The sequence below is a fragment of the Cyprinus carpio genome, chromosome A19 (genome assembly GCF_018340385.1).
Source record: "Cyprinus carpio isolate SPL01 chromosome A19, ASM1834038v1, whole genome shotgun sequence".
In the NCBI taxonomy this organism is placed as follows: domain Eukaryota; kingdom Metazoa; phylum Chordata; class Actinopteri; order Cypriniformes; family Cyprinidae; genus Cyprinus; species Cyprinus carpio.
The window spans coordinates 427,494-449,301 of record NC_056590.1 but is presented as its reverse complement, the minus strand read 5'-3'; the positions used below and the strand labels follow the sequence as shown (position 1 = coordinate 449,301).

The window sequence follows — 21,808 nt, the reverse complement described above, 5'->3', positions numbered from 1 at the left end:
ATTTTTTTTCAACATTTATTGCATTATGATGTCAGAGCCTGTGATAGATTCTTAATGAGTGGTTGGGGTCAAATTTTGTCATGATGGTGCTCCTTTAATGAGCATCAGTATAACTTTAAAACTAAATAATAACAATTCCTAAAAACAAAACAAAAAACAAAACAAATTTAAACATTAATACTCACTGCATAGGACTGACAATAACCAAAAAGTTGGAAAATATCATGAAACAAAGAAATATTTTTTATAAGGACAACAATATTAATCTTGCTGCTTCAAAATAGACATGAAAAAGTATTAGACTAAAAGGAATGGTGGAAATAATTTATGGTTTATAAATGAAAATCTTTGAAACTGCTGTTATTATTGAAAAATGGCATTTTCTTTTGTTTCAAATAATCATTTGTACATTAAAAGCATATGTATGTGGGACTGCGAAGACTGCACGTTACTATGCACATGCACAACGGACCATGAACCCCTGCAGCCTTTACTGCCAGACACATTCACGTCAGCTTTCCAGCCACTTTCTACTCACTCCAGACCTCGATTCAGTCAATCTTCTGCCCACACCATCAGCTGTGAACAAATACTACAGCTTAGCACGAGCGGCTAGTTCAAGTACTATTTAAATTTGTCTGAATCTTGGCCTTAGTATTCGGTTCAGGTCTTTATTTTTATATCCGGCTCAAATCATTTTGCACGTTCTACATGTGGATCTGCACCTCAAACTGAATGTATTTTCTCTGCATCTACTGGGACAGTCTGTACATTTCAGGATGAATATGTGTGTATGTGGTATGTATGTAATGCTTTTTGAGTTCTCGTGTGTTTATTCAGTGTTTGTCTATGCATACTGTGCATTTCAGTCAGCACTTGTGAGCATGCAGTCAGCGACATTGGAGCGTAAAATATTAATGTGTAGGAAATATTTCTACACAACCTCAGGGTTAGAAGTGACAGTGTGAGAGATATTATAAGTGGATGGCAAATGCTTTTTGTAAATCTGTAGTCCATTTATAAATACACAAACACTCACTCATGATGTCACATGTAAGCCACAGCATATCTGAGGCCGCATGCGAGATGGATAGCCATCAGAAACTCTCTGCGGTTTCATTTGCTGTGAAGATCAAACTTTCTTCAGCCACATGCTGATCAGAGCAGTTCATGAAGGAGCTTGCATTCAAAACTGATCATTTATGTTTGTAGATTCTCCTTCATAAAAAACAGTTTAGCATCTGGCATTTCATTTCTAAACCACACAAGACAGCAACATGCGGTCAAGTGCCAAACACAGATTAAATATACAGTATATGGCGAAACAAACAGTGTTCTATCAGTGTAAGCTGTACAACTAAATGTTTGTCATCATATCATTTTGTAGATTTTATATAACCTGTACATTGTGTGAGTGTAGACAATATGAATGCAGGCATCTGTTTTGGTTATATCATAAATAAAAGAAAGAAAATGTTTCTGTGTCTGAGGGTCTTGCATGAACATTACTACGTTATTAACCCAGGATCAGTTGTGACCCTGGTTTAACAAAATTCTTGTATGATATTCTCATTAACCTACAGGGTTAAAAGTGGCCATAATTCAGGGTTAAAGGTATAGTTCAGCCAGAAATGAAAGTTTGCTGAAAATTAACTCTTAAGATGTAGATGAGTTTGTTTCTTCATCAGAACAGATTTGTATAAATGTAGCATTCCATCACTTGCTCAGCAATGGATGCTCTGCAGTGAGTGGGTGCCGTCAGAATGAGAGTCCAAACAGCTGATAAAAACATCACAATAATCCACAAGTAATCCACACCACTCCAGTCCATCAGTTAATGTCCTGTGAAGTGAAAAGCTGTGCGTTTGCATGAAATAAACAAAGGATTTTGATGTGAGAGGACAACAGGGGATGGACTTTATCACTGGAGAAAGTGTTATTATGGATTATGGACTTATATTTTAGACGAAAGCAATAGTTTGAAGTTTAAAAAAAATATATTGTGATGTTTTTATCAACTGTTTAGACTCCCATTCTGACGGCACCCATTCACTGCAGAGGATCCACTGGTGAACCAGTGATGTTGTGATCCATTTCTACAAATCTGTTCCCGTGAAAAACAAACTCATCTACATCCTGGATTGCCTAAATCTTCGGCAAATTTGGGGTAAACTATTCCTTTAATTGTAGTGTGAAAAAACAATCAAAATGTGATAAAAATGCATTTATTTACATACAAATTATTATTTCTGAAGTGCCCTTTTGCATTATTTCTTTTGGAAGACAGTGGTTTTAAAACATTACATTAACAGCTCTGCACTACACTGTTAATGTAATCCTGTTACACAAACAGTAGGAATGAAGCAGACTTTAAGACTGCATAGTTCTTTCAAACATAATGACAAAAACTGTGAGACACTCATATTTTGATGCAAAAGGGAAAAACCTTTGCTGTTTATGTGAAGATACACGTTCAGACCTCCAAAAGGTCATGAAATCTTTTTGCATTTGAAACCAATGGAACCTTTATAAAATTAATTTCACATTAAACCATGAGTGCAACATGTAAAACATGCAACTGAAATGTGTCTGAGCTACACTTACTGTGACTTCCTCATTTGATGAATTTTCTGATAATCAATACTTTACAGTTAAACATAACAGTATTTATACATATATCCTGCTTTGCACTATTTAGCATACAAAAACTTGAAATGGCACAGTCTCATAAAAACAGCTTTCCTTTTGCGTCAGAAAAAAAAGTCTGTGAATATTCAGACAGTAAGAAGCTAAATCATATCTACCAAGCTAACATTAACAATAATATTAATGGCAACATAATACACACACACACTCAAAAACATTGACAGTATTGGACACTTTTCACAGATCAATAGCTCTGCAGACTCTCAAACTCCACAGAAAAGTCCCAAATTCATATTTTTTGCTATTGCTTGCAATTGTTGAATATTTATACTGTACGCACAGTATTTTGATATGATGAAGAGATCATGTATTTCATTTCACTCCACTCCAGAGAAATCCTTTGGAAGAAACAGCTGGAATCAGTCGGTGGTCTCCAAGAACAAGTGAAATGTGAATTAGTCTGTACTTTGGTCCTTAAAGTAAAGCTAATGAAAGCGATAGTCTTTCCATCCACAGCAGAAGAGTGAAATCGTGGACATGTTTGGAATGCACTGAAACTCCTAATGACCATTAAAAATCATACTTGAGGTCTCTTAAAAATGAGGTATGTCAGCTTCAGTTGATGTCAATTGAATTTCTGGACAGTTGATGTTGATTCTGACCAGGCTGGAGTCCAAGAAACAAGTCTTTTAGCTTAAACATACTGAATGTTAGAAAGGCATGTGCTGGCGTTCATATTTCCGTTAATGTGATTTTGTAAGCATCTGCGTAGCTCTCGATACTCAGGATAAACGTGTCCTCGTTAGAGTAGTGCTCGATGATATTGTCGTCCATGTTCACCAGGATCCTGCAATGTGGAGAATAAACAACATCACAACAGGCTTATAAGCTGTCATCTGAATCTGACATGTCCTCTTTTTTTTCTAGAAATCACATACCCTTTCTTGCTCTTCTTGTAAATCTTGGCCATTCTGTCAATGGGAATGCCGTACTTCTCTGAAATCTGTTGATATGAAAGAATTCTTCAATTAAGTCATGTATCAGAGTGTAAAATGTACGATTTGATTTTGATTGTTTACAAAAAATCTATATAAATTAGTTCATGATTCAGTTTTATACAACTGAAAATGGCCAATTTTGATTATACAATTGATTTTATTAATTTTTTTAAATGTAATATGCACTGAATTTTCATTTTCAAGTTGATGTGGTTTCATTTTACACCTCCATTAATCAGCACAATGCATCAGTAATTTAGAGTAGAGCGCCCCCTACAGCGGCAGATACTCACTGCATCCATGAGTCCTCTGAGAGTGGGCGACCGCAGCATCAGAGCATCAAACACCTCATCCGACTCCTTCCTCACATACAGGAGCACTGGAGAAACATCAAGTCTGCTAAGTCTCATAGCACTCTCTAATGAAGTAACTGGATTCCATGATGTCATAGTTTGTCTTTATTTAATTCCACATTCTATACAAATTCCACGAAGACTTTAGAATCTAATCAGCAGTGGGAATTCAGAGCATGCTGCACATGGAAATGATACAGTAAAGTACAGTCACCCTACATACAGCTATGGAAAAAATTAAGAGACCACTTGAAAGTTTGCCGTTTCTCTGGATTCACTGAATTGACTATTGGCTTTAATTTTTTTTTTTTTTTTTTTTTTTTTTTTTTTTTGCAGAAAATGACTATTTCTCAAAATAACAAATGTTTTCATTTGTTGTGACTGAAAATCAGGGTTATTCCACCAAATATTGAATTCTTAGATCTTTTGAAGTTAAAACATTGGTATTATAATGTCTAAAGATGTATATAAACATAACTGGAAACATGGCTTCTTTTATGTTATTTTGACCAACTGTCATTTTATGCAAAAAAAAAAAAAAAAGCTCTAAATGGCTATTTATTTACAATTTAGAAATGTCATCAGTAGTTTACAGAATAAAACAAAAATAAAGTTTTATTCAAACACATAAATATAAATTGCAGATCCAGAAGAAACTGAGAATTTTCAAGTGGTCTCTTCATTTTTTCCATAGCGGTTTTTATTTAAAATATAGTCAACCAATCATTTGAAATGTTTTTTTTTTATGCTTTTGTTTTGTTTTTTGCTGCAAACAGCAACAAATAGAATTTTTAAGAAAATGACTTTCCAACATTAGAATCCTACAGAAGCTTCAGAGAACATCTTCATGAACAGAACACTATATGAAGATGTTCTCTGAAGCTTCTGTAGGATTCTAATGTTGGAAAGTCATTTTCTTAAAAAAATTTATTTGGTGCTGTCTATCTTAAAAATGTTCTTATTTTTTCAATTCTGTGCAATAAATCAAAAAATACCAAAATCTGAACAATTTTACCTTTGCGAATTGGTGGCTAATTTATATGAATCCATAAAATCTCATTTGTACATTATGTTAAGTGGTGGACATTCTTACTTTTTTAAAAAATAATAATAATAATAATAATAATATTCACGTTTCGTGCAATTCTCATCATACAGATTCATACGAAATGGCCACCTAGTAAACCAGTGAGATCAGATGGGGTTGTAGATGTGCACATGTATAAACGTGTCCTGCTCTGACCTCTCTTCTGTGTCTCCTCTCTGAGCTGTTTATGGGGCGGTGGACAGAAGTCATCCTCAGACTGCCGGAACATCCTCTTCACCAGCACACTTCTAACACAAACACAATGACATCAGGCCTCTCTCAGCTGACCAATCACATGACCACCTGTCACCTGAACGCAGTTATATCATCCTATCATGATTATTTGACAAAGCAGCAATCACTGTGTACTTTAAGGGTATATTATTTACACAACAAGGATGTATTAAAAACAGGAATGTGTTTCCTTTGCATTTTTGAAAAGTTCTGTGTACAGATGACAACATTGTCAAATCACTCCCTGTTCACATGGATCTGTGAAAATGACCACAATGCTGTGTTATTCATGCCAGACCAGTAGATGGCAATGTCACTTTGTAAAGAAACACTACACAGCTGCACACATTCTATAGAAACTCAATTATAATCATTAAATGTTAAAACTGACATTTAAAGCGAATATAAAAATGTCGCAAAATACACAATTAATTTTTCCTTCTTGAGAGCAGTAGTGTGCTATGTGACTATTTTAAGACTTTAAGTGCTTTTAAAATATTTTAATGTGTAGAATATTATTTGTATGCAATGCTAGATTTGTATGTGATACTGAAATTACTTTAAGTGTATGTGTATTAGACTTTTACTGTAAATAATATAACTAAAACAGAGAATTAAATCATTATCTGAATGATAATTAATTACCAGGAAAAAGTCATAATCATGATAGCACTAAACCAAAACACTAAACATATAACATATGATTCATGTTATGGATCTAATACCACTACAACTCAATACATTTTACAATTATTATATATATTTTTTTAATTAAACATTAGTGTAGATAGTCCCTTTTATTAATAAATATTCTTGAGGATCCCTGTAATCTACTATTGCATCAGTGCTAGTAGTTAATTATGAGGTGAAGTGATGCTCATTTAGTTATGATATAAGAATATCTTATTCTGTTTCACAGCATAAATACTGAGAAAAAGCTCAAACTCACCCTTCACGTTCAATTTCCTCTGTATTAAATGCAAACACCTGCAGAGATGTGTAGTTTTATTTCCTGTAAACATTCATAATTAAACATCTCTGTAACATTCAGAACAGGCCTGAACATAGACACTACATTGACCAGTTCAGCAGATATCACTCCTAATAAACAAGTATCCAAGGTACTCACACACACTCACGCTTCACGAGGAAGCCAAGCGTGACCTTTCATGTCGGTTCTGAAAGGTCAGTCGCTCTCTAATAAGTTTCAGTCTTGTTAGACACACAATGGACCTCTAAGGACTTCATGACAGTTCTTTAATAAGCCTCTACAGCCTTTTTGAGATTTGAGGAGGCAAACACTGAGGGCAGACTATGTGACCGCAATTATGGCCGTCTGCAAAATGGCTTTCAACACAAAAGAGCTTGTGATCTGGTCACTGAGTGTGTTTTCAGACTGACTCATACCTGGCCTGCCCTCTGTAAGTTCCCAAAGTGCACATCTGGGATGAAGAGAACCGGCTGGGCATCCAGATCAGTCATGGTTTTAAAGAAGGTGGCGTCACATTTTTTCGGGACAGAAACCACCCCGACGCCTCCATCCTTTCCTGATGAGATGATGTCATTTGTAAGAACGTAAGAATTACTCTTATTGATTTTAATAATGGTACACACAGGTTTCTGTCCAATCAAATGTGCCATGGACTAGTAAGTAGCACATCATGGTTCATAGCTGTGAAGCCTCTAGATTACTCAAAAAATGGACTGCAATAAGAAATATGTCAGTAAAGACAACTTCTTGTGTTCTTTAAAGCTTATTTTTATGAATTGAAGATACTTTCGGTGCTTCAGACCTTTTGTCTTCTTGCGATTCTGTTTCCTCTCCTCATCTCTGATCTTCCTCTCCGCTCCCTGAGCCGCACAAACACAGACAGGAAACACACAGGGAAATTAGAAACACTAGCACATCTGTGAGGACTGTGAAAGGTAACAATAATTAACAACCACAAGGTGGCACTACAGTCCCTGAGTTTGTAAAACAGGAACACCGCATAAAGACCTCTAAATAATGACTCACTTAAAGCTTATTAAAATAAGTGATCATGCATAAATAGTGCTGCAGGGATGATATCTTTTTGTAGGCCCAGAAACAAGAATTTTATCGCTAGCGGTTCCATCAATTTAACATTATATTCTACAATATCAAATACATCAGTAATCCCGTTTGTGATTTTTTTTTACTTGTTTTGAAAAGGCGGATGATAACAAGTGTCTAAATGGGACTCCAGAGGCTGTCTAAGATATTAAACATCATCACACTGAACAGATCACTAGTCGCTTTCACAGCCTCATTGTGTTTATAATCACACTCCTGCAAACTATTCATAAAGTTTCAGGGAAAACGTTTTTAAATAAAGACTGAAAGAGTTGCCAGAAGCTCAGTGATGGTGACATTTATGTGACTGTAGTGTAGTTCATTTATAACCAATGCTTAGCTTTCTCTTTAATTCTGGCAATTTAAATTTATAAAAGTTCTGTTCATTTGTGAAGATTATCATGAAGCCAATAGAGAAATCCCATTGGGTTTCTGTCAAGGGAATAACGGTGATGCGAATAAAAGTCATCACTGCAGCTCTCTATTACTGCGGTTTTAAAGGGACAGTTCACTCAAAAGTGAAAATTTGCTGTTAATTTACTCACCCTCAGGCCATGTAGGAGACATTTTTTATTCTGTAGAAAAGTAAAAAGTAAAGTAAAGCGCTCTAGACTCGTGAATGCGCTCCGGACAGTTTGCCTGAGGCTATAGATTACAGGTAGTAATGTTGTAAATAACGCTTTTTTTCTTGCACAGACCAATTGTTTGGCTTCATAATACATCAATATATCATCAGGAGCCACAGTTATTAATCATGTGTTGCCTGTATATGCTTTTTTGACTCTAAAAGTGACGGTAGCTGCTCACTTGCATTCCATGATTGACCAAGGACCACGCTTTCAGCTAAAATCTTCTTTACTGCTCCACTGAAGAAAAGAGTCATCTACATATTGAAGGTGCCTGAAGGCCTGAAGGTGAGTAAATTAACAGCAAACTTTTATTTCTGGGTGAATCTCTATTCCTTTTATATTTCCACGACTGCTTCTACAGATACATCCATATGTTGGAATACTATATGCACAGGTACAAAGGTTAAAGGTCAAGCTTCACCTTATCACAGAAGACCTTGATCTGACAGTAGGCTCTGTGCAGGGGTTTGTTGCTGCGGTTGTTGTAGCTGTAGGTGTCGATCTGTATCATCAGAGGAAGACCCTTCACCCCCTTCTGAGAGGAGAAATCTGTGCTCAGACAGTTCACCGTGATGAAGATCTACCAATCAGAGAACAAGACAAAAACGTGAAGATTCGTGTTAAGAAAACAAACTGTTAATGGTGTCTGTCAGCGGTGCTGTGGGAGATTGTTATGATATATAATGTAGGTATCTGGATGCACATGTTACAGACGGTTGCCTAAGAACTGCCATATTCATATTTTCTACCAGCTTGTTCCGGTTTGACCTACACAGTCCTGACCGTTGAAAGTGCACCTTTGTTTTTCACCCACCATCCACCTACACACGCAAAACAGGTGCCTGCCTCGACACGTCTGCCTGTGCCACTGACTGCTACAGAAAGCAACGCTCAGACTGCACACTAACAACTACACAGTTTCATCTGCACAGAACACTCAATGTTCCAACTGAAGGAAATAGTTTTATATTATTTAAGATTAAAATATGGTCTTACATTGTCATCTTTGCATTGCTTTACTTTCAATTCCAAAGCAGTTATTAGCCTCTGCCTCCTCAAAGATTTGGAAAGAGTCTTGCTCACTAAATACTTATGTGGTTAGTTATTAACAGTTTCATATAATCAACCTTTACCAATGCCAGAGGACAAGAAAGAGACCATCGTTGGGTGAAGCGTGGCAAGAAAACTGAATTGGAGCACTTCATATGAATACCTTCTATGTAGCAATGCATGACTTATATTATAACAAAAGATTTCTGTGTCAAATAATACTATCATTTTAAATGTTCTATTCATCAAAGAATACTTAAAAAAAAAAATGCATTGTGTTTTCCACAAAAATATGAAGCAGCACCACTGATTTCAACATTGCTAATAATACAAAATATTCCTTAAGCAGCAAATCATCATATTATACTGATTTCTGAAAGATCATGTGACACTGAAGACTGGGCTAATGATGCTGAAAATTCAGCTTTGCCATCACATCAATAATTACCTTTTTAACATATATTAAAATAGAAAACTTTTATTTTAAATTATAATTATATTTCACAATATTACTGTTTCCACAATATTACCACTCGTAAAATAAACTGAGCCCTTCCACACTGCAGCAAGGACATAATTTCCACCTCACAGATCAATGGCTCACGGAGAGACTCAGTTTATGGCTTCCTCCACTCCAGCCTGACGAGAAGAGCTTTGAAGGGACTTGCAATAAAAGTTTGAGAGTATGTTAGGTCAGAGTATGAGATGCTTATCAGATCAAACTGAGCGCATTTCACACCCCACTGCATGCTTTTACATGAGCTCGGACTCAAAGTCAAACTCACTTAAATATCATTCCAAGGGTGGCTGCATTGAGACATCACATAGTCCACATTAATAGGTTTACCAGAGTGAGTTGGCCCGATAAAAAGCAAATGTTTGCATAGAGAGCTTTAGTTGAATATACTCCAGAGGCGAGTGTTTGAACTGAGCTGTATTGCAACAGAAGAGCCACAATAGGAGGGCAGGACTCTACCTGTGAGGCTGGGAGGATCTGGACTCGGGTGTGTGTGTTTGGCCGTGTACACAGACCTGGTCCATTCCCGACAATCAGTAGTGTACATGTGAAACCCGAGACCCCGTACAGGAGAAAACAGAGGGAAGATGCACCCGTGTTCAACAACAGGACAGAAACTACAGCATGTAAAATACACATATCAGGTGTCGTAACACTCCACCCTGTGTCTCAATAACATTTTGTGTATCACACATAATGGTGGTAGTGCGCCTGAATGAAAGAAAAAACAGGTGCACTGATGTAGTCAGACTGTAAAAACTGAACCTTTGGTTGGGTTTAACACCTACACCTCCCACTTCAACATCCATGATGGCCATTAATGCAAGCAGAATGTCCATAAACCCAAAACACACACTGGAGGATTTGCTCATTTTAAATTTGCAGTGTCACTTCAGACCTGTGAGCACACGGTCTTGGTGCTAGATGACTTACCTTGGCCTCCTCATTCACATCCCAGGTAAAGGACACGGCGTTGTAAGCGATTTCTTCAATATTGCCAATTGTGTTGAAGCTCTCTTTGTAGTCAGCTGTAAAGAGAACAGGAAAAGTCAGTTCTCATACTTGCTGAAGAAAAAAACAGGATATTTTGTGTTTTGGATACTAGGTTGACAGCTATGCACCATTAGCACTAGACCACAACTGCGTAAACCAGTCCAGACCAGCATGCACTTCACCTACAGACTGATACTTGCAGGGGTAGAGGCATGTACATATATAAGATGATTGAATAATTTTAGGGAGTGATGTGCGAACAGCTCTGGCGAGTGTCAGAGAATGGCGACATTAAAACAATGTCTGCCAAAGCAAGTGGATTTAAGACTGATAAGCTGAGTGTATATAAAACAGCACCCTTCCAGGCTAGATAACTCTTATCTGTTTATGTAAACAAACATTTGCTTTTTTAGTAGCCGCTTGATAGGCCATTTATGACCACTCACACTTTAAACATGTCTGTGATTCTGTCTAAATGTCATTACTTTATAGATTTACGTTAAGGTGATCTCATAACAGTTTCAATGGCTGGAGTCAGCCTGTCTATGCTAGCTTAGTTACGGCAGTTAACTTTACATTCTTGACTGGTACTTTCTAAGTGTCTCTGTTGATGTCCACCAGGCTAAAAGTCAGGGCTGCCCCTGGCTAAAGATTTTTTTTAGTCAATTAATAGTTGTTCATTTAAGCCATTAGTCGAGTAATTGCATGTTTATCAATTTAATTATTTAAATATATACTTAGGGGGCCTTTACTCAGCGTTCAAGCGCATGTACTGTATAAACCTTGCAGCAAAGCACCCACAAAAGTAATGCCTATGAATGTGTCTGAAAAAATAGCAAGAATACATTTTAATTATTTATTAATAAACTACTGTTTTCTGAGTATAAGTTGATGCTGCTGACTCGCCATCTCCACAGTGGATGCGCCTTTAGAGAAATGCACAATTCGTACGGATTACATAATGAGAGAGTATTTGAATTGGTTCCTTTAAAAGAAGACATTTCACGCTTTCTGAAGATATATTTCTCACGTCTGTGAGGCAAGTAGCACATAAATTCGCTTCATTTTTGTGAAGCGCTACACAGTTCAAGGAGACCGAGACGGCAGAAAGCGCATCCTGTTTGTTTTCTTTATTTTACAAAAGCATGCTTTGTCAATATTGAGAGAAAGGTAAAACCCTTCACAGTTTCGAATGATGTTAATTACTCTTATCTGCATCGCAATATAATGGCATATTTTAAGTTGCTTCCAGTGTTATCAGTGATCATGCTGGTGCCTCCATGTCATGCAGGAAGTGCTAACCCTAACCGACTAACCAACTAATAAAATTTTAGTCAACTAAGCCTCTTCTCCTTAACTAACATTTAGTCGACTATTAGGGGGCAACCCAGCCATGCTAAAGCATTAAATTGCTTAGAAATCAAATATCACCCATTTGCACAACTAGCTTCATGATTTAAGATATCATTCATTGGTCAGGCAACCGATAACACACATGCTGATCATAGAAAAGGTGTGCTCAAGTCATAGCATGTATGAACTGCATGTTCAGTGTCTGAAAGATTGTTGTGACCCTCAAAACAAAATCTGTTCAAATAGTTAACCCTAAGTATGAGTGATAGCAATAGTGGTGATTTCCTATGTTAATTAGACTTTCTTCCAAACTTCTTTGTAATTTAATAAACTGTCATTACAGGGGCATTCATCTCTATGTTAAGTAAACCCAGCACCTGTCTTACTTTGGGGTAACTTGGGGATTAGGAATGGTGAAATCCTTCCCAGGGATCTCTTTTGGGTAGTTTACCAAGCATGCTCGACGATGCCCGTAAGCGAGCTCCCCCCGTTAAATAGCCCCATTCAAATCCCAGCTCTAGTGACATGGCCCCAAGCCTGAGGAACAATCCCGCCTTAACTGCTATTCAAATCCCAACTGTGCAGGTGTCAGGTTTCTGTCACTGTCTCCCCTACTTGGCTTCAGCATACTGCCATATACCATGTGCCCAAAGGTCTGTCCACTTCACCAATTTACCAACACTTTCTTTGCATCCCGTAGTACAAAGCTCACCCTGCATCAACAAAACATTCCTCTATTTTTACCCCATCTGTGAGGGCAGGGTTTAAGACAAAGATAGTTGTCATCACTGCTCAGATATTCCCTCAGGGTGCTCCCAGGATGTGAAAGTCTTGGGGCCAAATCTTGACAAAGGGCATAGCAGAGCGTCTGATTACTGGAGATGAGGGGAGGACAAGAAGCAACAGGCTCAGGATGACTGTTCTCCCAAGGTGTGACAAGGCCGAGAATAAGGCTAGAATTGTTTAGACTCATAGCTGCCGCACACCAGGTGGACTCCAACAATTTTCAGCCTGTATGTTGGGCTCTTTTTTTCTCATTCAACTTGGATCAGAAGCTGGGCTAGTGATCTGAAGGTCACAAGTTCAAATCCCAGGTTGGGTGACTCATGGAGCTGGAGAATAATAGCGATCTCCAAACACAATACCACCCTTACTTAACCCTGGGTTGCTCCAACGGGACTATCCCTGTAATGGAGTGTGTAGCTTTGGATGAAGAAACCACCCAATAAATAACTAGAAACTAATTCATAACTGATTAATATCACAGATTCAGTGAGGAAAGAAATCTGTCCAAATGTCAAGAGTGTAAAAAGATCTGCATCGATCTGTAAAAAAAATCTCAGGGCAGACTCTCTAGTCAAAGTTTTGTATAATTTGTGTGTATTGCCATTTAGCAACCTAGTACCCATTAGCTGAGCAGAGGGAAACCAAGAGGAACCAATCTCCTGAGAGCCCTGGGGCTTCCGGGATGGTTAGGCACCATCAGTCTTCAAACTAGTGGTGGATGCACAATGAACTGTTGTGAAAGCAAGAAGTACTTTCAGACCAAAGAGTGTTGAGTAGTAATTTAGTTAATGATTTTTGGAAAAAAAAATTATACATAATCTACGTAAATACAAGAACACAAATGCTTTTAGCTATGCAAACTCAATCTCACGCATCACTGCATTCATAAATATTTATTCTTTCACATCAACTACTTCCATGGTGGAGCAACAGTTTGAAGAGAATCATGCTGCTGATATACTTATAGCTAGTAACCTGTTCTGTTTAATTTTATTAATTCTTATCCTTTAGTTCCATTGTCTTGCATGGTTTTGATGAGATTAAACACACCCAAATTAGCTGGTTTGGGTCTTAATTTTGTGGGTAGTCGGCCTGCTAGGATCAAGATTGGAAACCCTTGGTTTAATGACACAGACATTTAAAGTTAAATCTATCGCCACACTGAGTATGCTGTACACCAAAATAACACTGCACATTATATAAAATTAGATCGTGCTCTTGCACTGCAATGGCCAAAGCATGCATGTCTGCGTTCATATAATTATATACAGTAATGGTTCCCAACCCTGGACATGAATATTCCCCAACTAACCCTAATAATCCAAATCGGATTCTCACAGACACTCTGAGACCCAAAATGTGTGTTTTAGATAATCAGATTACATTTGTGCTGTTGGGGACTATCCAGGACCAGGGTTGAGAACCACTAGTATCGAGTATCTGTTAAATCAGGCATAGCCATCCCTTCCTGGAGGGCTACCTTTCTGCAGACTTCATTTCCAACCCTGCTCTAACACATCTGCCTGTTCTTTCCTAGTGATTCTTATGCAGGATTAGACACCACTGGGCTAAATGAACTGGGGTAAATTGGCAATGCCTAATGGGATATATGGATTGGGGTATGTTGTCAGTGATGGAGAGGAAGCCTCACCGATGTCCAGAACCCTCTGCTTTGCCGTGTGCTGGCGAGAATGCCAATACTTCCAGTACTTGAGCTGCTCATCGCGGTTCTTATCTTCACTGAATACAACCATGATGACACTCTGATAGAGGAAATAAAATAAAAAAGATTAACAGAGGTTATCACAATCCACTCATTGCTTAATGCCTGTTCCAAACGATCAAGAGCTTACAAGCATGTTCTTAAACTATTACCATAACAAATATGGATGATATAGACATACATTACTGCTCAAAAGTTTGGGATTGCTAATATTTTTTAATGAAAGAAGTCTCATGTTCTCACCATAGCTGCATTTATTTGATCAAAAATACAGTAATTGTGAAATATTATTACAATATTATTATTATTTATAAAATAAATTTTCTCTTTTAATACTGTATATATTAAAAGGAAATGTACAGCAGCCATTACTCCAGTCTTCAGTTGAAAATGGTTGTGCTTTCTAAAAAAAAATTAAAATGTGGAAGCAGTGATACATTTTTTTCAGTATTCTTTAATGAATAGGAAATTCAAAAGAACATAATTTTTTTGAAATAGAAATATTTTGTAACATTATAGATGTCTTTTCTGTCCTTTTTGATCAACTGAATATGTTAAAAGTATTCATTTCTTTAAAAAAAAAAAACTTCTGAGCTTTCATTTTTTAGTTTTTTTAACTATTTAATTTAGAGCTGACAATCAATTCAAATGTTTAACAGAAATGAATTAAATATTCCAGTTAATTAATCAAAGCTCACATATTCAACGTGACATTGACACATTCTACCATGTCAAGTTCTTCAGTTATCTGGTTTGATAGAAGCCTACACACTCACCCTCACTTTGCTGATGGGATGTCGGAGGCGTTTATTGGCACTTGTCTCGTTCAGTGTAATAGCATAGAACTGGCCTTTGTTCAGGTAGGTCATAGGCCCTTCAGCCTGCTTCTGCCGCAACGACCTGCTGGCCTCGAGTGTGTACTGGAAGGTGTCTCTGTTCAACAGCATGTTTTTTCAGGTGTGAGAGCTGATTCGTCATAATATTACAAGCCTAATGATGTATATCATTTCCATTTAACTCACTTGGTTGCAACAAACAACACTTACAACATTTCTGACTTGTCAAATATGAAGTCTTCAGCTGCAAGCGATGATGGGCGGTACTTCTGCATCAGAGAGAAGAAAAAAAAAAAAGCAATCAGCCATTAATCTGCTGTGTTAAATCCAAGTTTTATAACAAATGTTTCAGAAACACCAAATGAAGAGTTCAGATGCAAAAGCCTCTATGTGCCATCTGGAATTTTCTTCTAAAATTAGCATTTTTAACAGGCTTCTATGTTTAGGTTAAGTTATTTATCTTTGATGGCAATGTATAGGTACTTTTCTATTGCATTAAAGTGAAAGAAATTAACATAAATATAGGATCCTGATAAAAATTTCAGAAGGCTTTTGCATCTAAACTCCTCAAATTCTGATTCAAAATCTGCTCTCACTTCATTGCTGTCTTCCTCATAGGTGCTATCAGGACTGCTGCGATGGTCATCCTTCTCGTATCCACTATGACATACAGCCGAGGTGTCAAATGAGTGGGTCTGCTCACAGATGACCCGCATCGGTTCCTCTCCTTCTGTCCTGTAGTGAACCCCCGAAGCCATGAAAACAGGAGTGTACACCTCAGCCTTCACCACCGCAGCGGTCCCGTTCTCTCCCGCAGACAAGCTGTACTGCTCCCGTTTGGTGTCCTGGTGATCCGTGTTGAGCGAGAGATTAACAGGCACTGATTTCAGGACCTGGACACGATTATCCACGGTCTCCGGCTCCATCTGACTGCTGTTTCCCACTGGAGTGTTTCTGAGACAGTATGAAAGCATAAAAGATGAAAAGCTGAAAAAACATTTTTTTTTATCTATTTATTCAACTCCATATTCACCAATACTTAAATCATTTCACTGACCTCTTTTCTGGTTCCTCTGAAATTTCAACCACTTTGCTGATGGGCATAACTCTCTTATCTCTGGGCACCTGCAGAGGATAAAACATCAATAACAGCAGCGCTGATAGTATCCTAGGCACTGCTTCACTATAATTACTTGAATGGAGATTTATCACTCCACATAAATTGAAAACTTCCTGATTGTATTCCGCTGAGTAACTTCCATATCAGATCAGCAAAGAAGTATCATTTCATAATATCCTTACTGTGATGGTATGTTTTGGCTTATGAGACTCAAGCTATAAAGTTGTACTTGGTTGCACTGGTAATGACATATTTAAGTTTTTGTTCATTAGTCAAGAAATTGTGGATGAAAAATGGTGGAGAGTATAAGTGTTAATACTCTACATTCCTACATTAATTAATTTTTAAAAGAATAATTTCACTGGGACATAAATGCACTGAAAACTTTTATTATCAAAAACTTGCATCCTTTCTTTCTTTCTTTCTTTTCTTTTAAACGCCATACCAGCTTCTAAGGCTATATTCATGGTGAGAATAAAGTGCAATCAGTCAAAGGAAGACTAGAAAAGATGTTTAGAACTTATTTCCTCTAGAAATCTTAGAACCATGTTCGGATTCACTTGATTAAAAACTTTTTCAAAAGTATCAACAGAATAAAAAAGGTTTCTCACAGGGGCAGATGTAATACAATCTAGAAGGATATGTTTAATGGACAATGAATTCTGACAAGATGAACATTTTGGAGGATTTTCTCCTGAGAGTAAAATTTGATGTGTAATTTTTGAATGTCCTATTCTGCATCTTGTATAGATGACTTGATTCCAACCATTCTCAAAACAGAGATTATGTTTTAAACTTGCATCCTAATCAAAAATAAATCTTTATAAGGATGAACTGGATGGACTATTCTGTCCATCCAGTTCAACCTTATAATGAACAAAGCTGTTGTATGAATTCAAATACAGTGCATAAGTTTATGTTATTATGCATAAGTCTATATTTGATTTTTTTTTTTTTCATATTTTCAAAATGTATTCATTCAAATTCCTTAAAGTCAGCAAAAGTCTGTTAGTTGTGAAAACATATTTTCGGAGCTTCATACTTTAGGCCCAGTTACTATCCACTTCTATTATATGGGAAAAAAGAGCAGCTTGAACATTCTGCTGAATTTCTCTTTTTGTGTTCCACTGAAGAAAGAAAGGTTTCAAACACCATGAGGGTGAATGAATAATGACGTGAAAATGAAAATATGATTAATGTGAAGAGAGCTGGAGACTCGGCTGATGTCCCTGACCTTGTAGTACTCATAGAGGAGCCCCAGGGCGGCAGCACTGTCTTCGTCTCCATTGATGCTCATCATGGCTTTGGTGGCCGCAGTAAGAGGATTCTCCAGGTAAGACCTCCAGGCCTCGTCCTCACTGGTGTAGGCCCGGCGCTGGTGGAAGGACGGCTCATTGGGCACCACTACAACCAGCCTCTTACTGGGACACACACACAACACTATATCAGCACACTAGCAAACAGAAACACAGGCATAAATGATCCAGCTGATAAAGCTTCATGTAAAAGCTCTGTTTTGCATACTGATGAAAACAAACCTGCACACTGCACCTTTTGTGAGTGTGATGTATAGTGTATTGATGCCAGGCATATCTAACCAACCAAACACTGACAGCAGATATTGTCAGAAGTCCTTCTGCATTTTACAGCCTGACAGACAACTACAGCTACAATGTAGTGGCACATGACATGAGGAAGTACCACTGCTGGCCCTAGTCTCCCTGTTTGATATTATATGTGACCCTGGAGCACAAAACCAGTCTTAAGTCGCTGGGGTATATTTGTAGCAATAGGCAAAAAAACATTGTATGGGTCAAAATTATCGCTTTTTCTTTTATGCCAAAAATCATTAGGATATTAAGATCATGTTCCATGAAGATATTTTGTAAATGACCTATCGTAAATATATAAAAACTTAATTTTTGATTAGTAATATGCATTGTTAAGAATTCATTTGGACAACTTTAAAGGTGATTTTCTCAGTATTTTGATTATTTTTTTGCACCCTCAGATTCCAGATTTTCAAATAGTTGAATCTCGGCCAAATATTTTCCTCCTAACAAACCATACATCAAAGGAAAGCTTATTTATTCAGCTTTCAGATGATGTATACATTGAGAAATTGAAGAAATTGACTCTTATGACTGGTTTTGTGGTCCAGGGTCACATACAGTATGATATTAAATCTATATCTGGCTGCTTTTATTCTTCAGAATCAAGATATTCAGCAACATACAGTGGCCTCAAATGTTTTTGGCCATGCCTAAAAATAAATATACAACGTGGTCCAGGGTCACATACTGAAACACACTAAACATTGAACGGTTATGCTCTATGTTTTTTTTAATTCATCTTGACTTTTCATCTGATTAGTTCTGAGGTTAAATATTTATTTTTCCCCATTTGAGATGTTTCTTGTCTACTGTCTGTTTGTTAACTAGGATTTATGAACATGTGTTTGGTAACAAATCTTGTTTTATTCTAAAGTTAAAAACTGACCCAAGATGCCCTCCTCAGAATTGGGGCAGAAAGATTCCAGTGACACACTGTTGCTGATGTTTTTTATTATTTTATAATTGAGCAGATTCATAATCTATTGTTTTTATGACTTTTTTTATTATTAAAAACATGTATATAAAACATAGAATTAAATAATGAAACTCAGATGTATCTCTCCGACTTGTATTCTGTTTTTGGGGATTCTAATTTGTCTGTTATTGTTCAGGTATAAAGTAAACTGTACCAGTAGTGCGTAAGAAATTCATGATTTAGAAATTTGTTCTATAAATATTCTCTCAGAATCTAAATGGAAAATCTTAGTTGGGTTCACTGGAAATGTAAACAGTACTCCTGTGGGCTCTTTTACTGGAAAACGGGTAGAATACATGTAAAGTGTGTCATCTTTATCATTGTGTGTATACAAAACAAATTAATAACAATACAACTTTAAAACCCAGCATATGTGATGACATTACAGTAAATAGTTTCCTTAGTTCTGGAATAATATCCTTTGGACTGCAGTGTAAAATCAGGTGCATCTTCTGAGGCAAATTATGTCTAGGTTACAAAGGAGCAAAATAGTTTGTGATGTATACCTCTTTGTATTTAATATTTTTCCTGTCTGTATAGTCTGGGTGATTAACTATTAGTGTGAGGCGCTAAATTATCTGAAACATACACTTATGTATAAATTATCACAAAGTTTCCTACTTTACCAGTCTTCACCAGGTTTAATTGGAATAGTGCATGAATTAATTTATATATAATTCTAAGACACACATAGAGATTAGTTATCTTTGAGATGCACGACCCGTATTATGACGATACGCCAATTCACTCCATTTACTTTCCTATTTTATAAACTAAAATGTGTTTAATCACCACCACCACAAATAAACCGATGAAGATCTGAACACTGCATAGAATAAAACAATCAAAACAACCGACCAAAATCAATCTTTCAGACTTCACATAAGACACAAAATGTGTTAAAACTCAGACCGCGTAATATTGACACTTCTGCATTAGGATGATCGTCAAAGATCTACATTATAGCCTACTAAAAAAAAAAACAATAACGAAATAACACAGCACAAAAATAAAGAGGGTAAATAAACATATTAAATATTTATTTTTAGTTTAAAAAAAAATAGTAATAAATCCAGGTAGGGAAAAAACTTTCCTTTTAACGTGCAAATAAACGGGAATGAATTTCAGGTAGCTTAAATCCAAGGTGTTTCCTTCATGAAAAATGGCGTTTTGACCGAAAAAAAAAAAAAAAAAAACTTTCCTCAATGCGGTGGTATTCATCAATAAAAACAACAATAAACCAAACAAAACCTGTACAGAATTACACGCCGTTAACGTAATTAATGCGACTATTATAAAAAAGGTTTTAAGAGTACAGACCGAATATTTAACTTTTCTGAAAGTAAAAATGCAGAATGGCACTCGCTGACGCTCCGATACTTGTGCTGAGGTGACGGAGGACTGTGTCGCAGTCCTGACTCTTACCTGTCTGTCTCCTGTGACATATTCCTCTTCCTCCGCGTTAATTCTTCCTTGTGAAACTGGACTTTCAAGTCGGTGCAGGTAACAGAAGACAGCGCGCGAGTGAGAGATGCCAGAACCCGAGCTACAGGTAAATCGACTTTTCCCTCTCGGGTTATTCTCAAGGAGCAGGTAGGAAACACCTGAGCGCGCCCGTCCAGTCCTTCCCGAAGCTTTCAGCTGTGATTTATGAATAGATAAATATATATTGAAACCTGCATAACATGTTAAATCCACTTTTAATGTTTTTATTGTTTGCGTAGAGACCTAGAGGTAAACTTTGGTGGGTTTTTTTCTGTGTAAAGTATTTGGGTTCAAATAGGGGCGGGGCGGCGCTCTGATTGGCCGGAGTGCGAAAATGTCGCTCGCTGATTGGCTGGCGCCTCAGAAGACAGGTATAGAAGACCCACCTCACCTGTAGCCATAGATTTGTCCTAGAAATAAAGGGCAGGATGGAGCTTTGTGTGATCTCTGGAAATTAGTTATCTGTTTTTTCTTGTTAAAGACTAAAACCTTGTTGTTTGGTAGGCTACACTACAGCCAAATATTCAGTATTGTGAAAGAAAATCCTGGATAAACTGAATATATATCATGCATGTGTCTTAGTGTTAATTGTGGCTTTTCTCTCGACCACAAAAGGCTGGATTGATATTGTTCAGATGCAATTGTGATGGACTCTCCAGGAGAAGTTTTTTTTTTTTTAATTCACAAATGATAAAAACAAATTTCTTTCGAATGTCATGTTAGTATCAGAAAGAGTGGTTCACACAGGTGCACAGTCAGATAATGCCCCAAACAAATAACACGCATCCTATTTTGATTCTTACGAAATTCAAATCATCAAGACCTGACATGCCCAGAAGTCAAATAGTAGTCAGTCAATATTAGTTCCTTAAAGAGTTACGTTCAATTTTGTGTGAGAAAAATTCAGGAGTGATATTTCCCACCCTTTCTGGCCCCGAGTGTCAGGTGTGGACATGTAGGTACACAGTGACATCACTCGATGAGAAAACATGGGAAATCAGAAACTACTCATACAACCTGAAAACACAACAATACCGATGACACAGAGATTAGCTGCGTTTACATGGACACGTTTTCTTTCGGTCAGAATGAAATCAATCTGATGGATCAGAAGAAGGTGAAGTGAAGAGTGGTATTGTATTACTTTTTAAGACAAACATCACTATTGCTCATACTTTTATTATACTATTATTTTGAATAATAGATCATGAATAATATATCAAATTGTGCAGACTTTTGAGGAAAGGATGTTTCTTTTACTCAAGACATATTTATTTTTATTATCATTATTGAAAACAGTTATGCTGCTGTTTT

The 21,808-nt window shown here is 36.9% G+C and overlaps 1 protein-coding gene across 2 annotated transcripts; it reads right to left on the bottom strand.

The window, feature by feature from the left end:
• Positions 1 to 2,211: 2,211 nt before the first annotated feature.
• Positions 2,212 to 20,765, bottom strand: LOC109061646 (grainyhead-like protein 2 homolog). Of its 2 annotated transcripts, none has more exons than XM_042775943.1 (16): positions 20,435 to 20,765; positions 17,655 to 17,841; positions 16,358 to 16,425; positions 15,897 to 16,254; positions 15,511 to 15,569; positions 15,241 to 15,397; positions 14,393 to 14,504; positions 10,543 to 10,637; positions 8,464 to 8,622; positions 7,112 to 7,169; positions 6,726 to 6,865; positions 6,268 to 6,305; positions 5,241 to 5,329; positions 3,938 to 4,023; positions 3,585 to 3,649; positions 2,212 to 3,493 (listed from the first exon to the last, which is right to left on the bottom strand). In XM_042775943.1, the coding sequence occupies exons 1-16, from the start codon at positions 20,452 to 20,454 to the stop codon at positions 3,379 to 3,381; spliced, it is 1,806 nt and encodes a 601-aa protein (XP_042631877.1). In that variant the 5' UTR covers positions 20,455 to 20,765; the 3' UTR covers positions 2,212 to 3,378. The 2 variants fall into 2 exon arrangements, with proteins under 2 accessions (XP_042631877.1, XP_042631875.1); XM_042775941.1 differs by having other exon boundaries at positions 5,241 to 5,332; positions 20,435 to 20,764.
• Positions 20,766 to 21,808: the final 1,043 nt, after the last annotated feature.

Excerpts from the sequence above, each read along its gene's own strand:
- LOC109061646 (XM_042775941.1), bottom strand. The coding sequence starts at position 20,454 with ATGTCACAGGAGACAGACAG. Across the intron at positions 14,505-15,240 it reads ATCCCATCAGCAAAGTGAGG|AGTGTCATCATGGTTGTATT; the intron begins GTGAGTGTGTAG and ends TTCCTCTATCAG. Across the intron at positions 4,024-5,240 it reads AGAGGAGACACAGAAGAGAG|TGCTCCTGTATGTGAGGAAG; the intron begins GTCAGAGCAGGA and ends ATGTTTCTCCAG.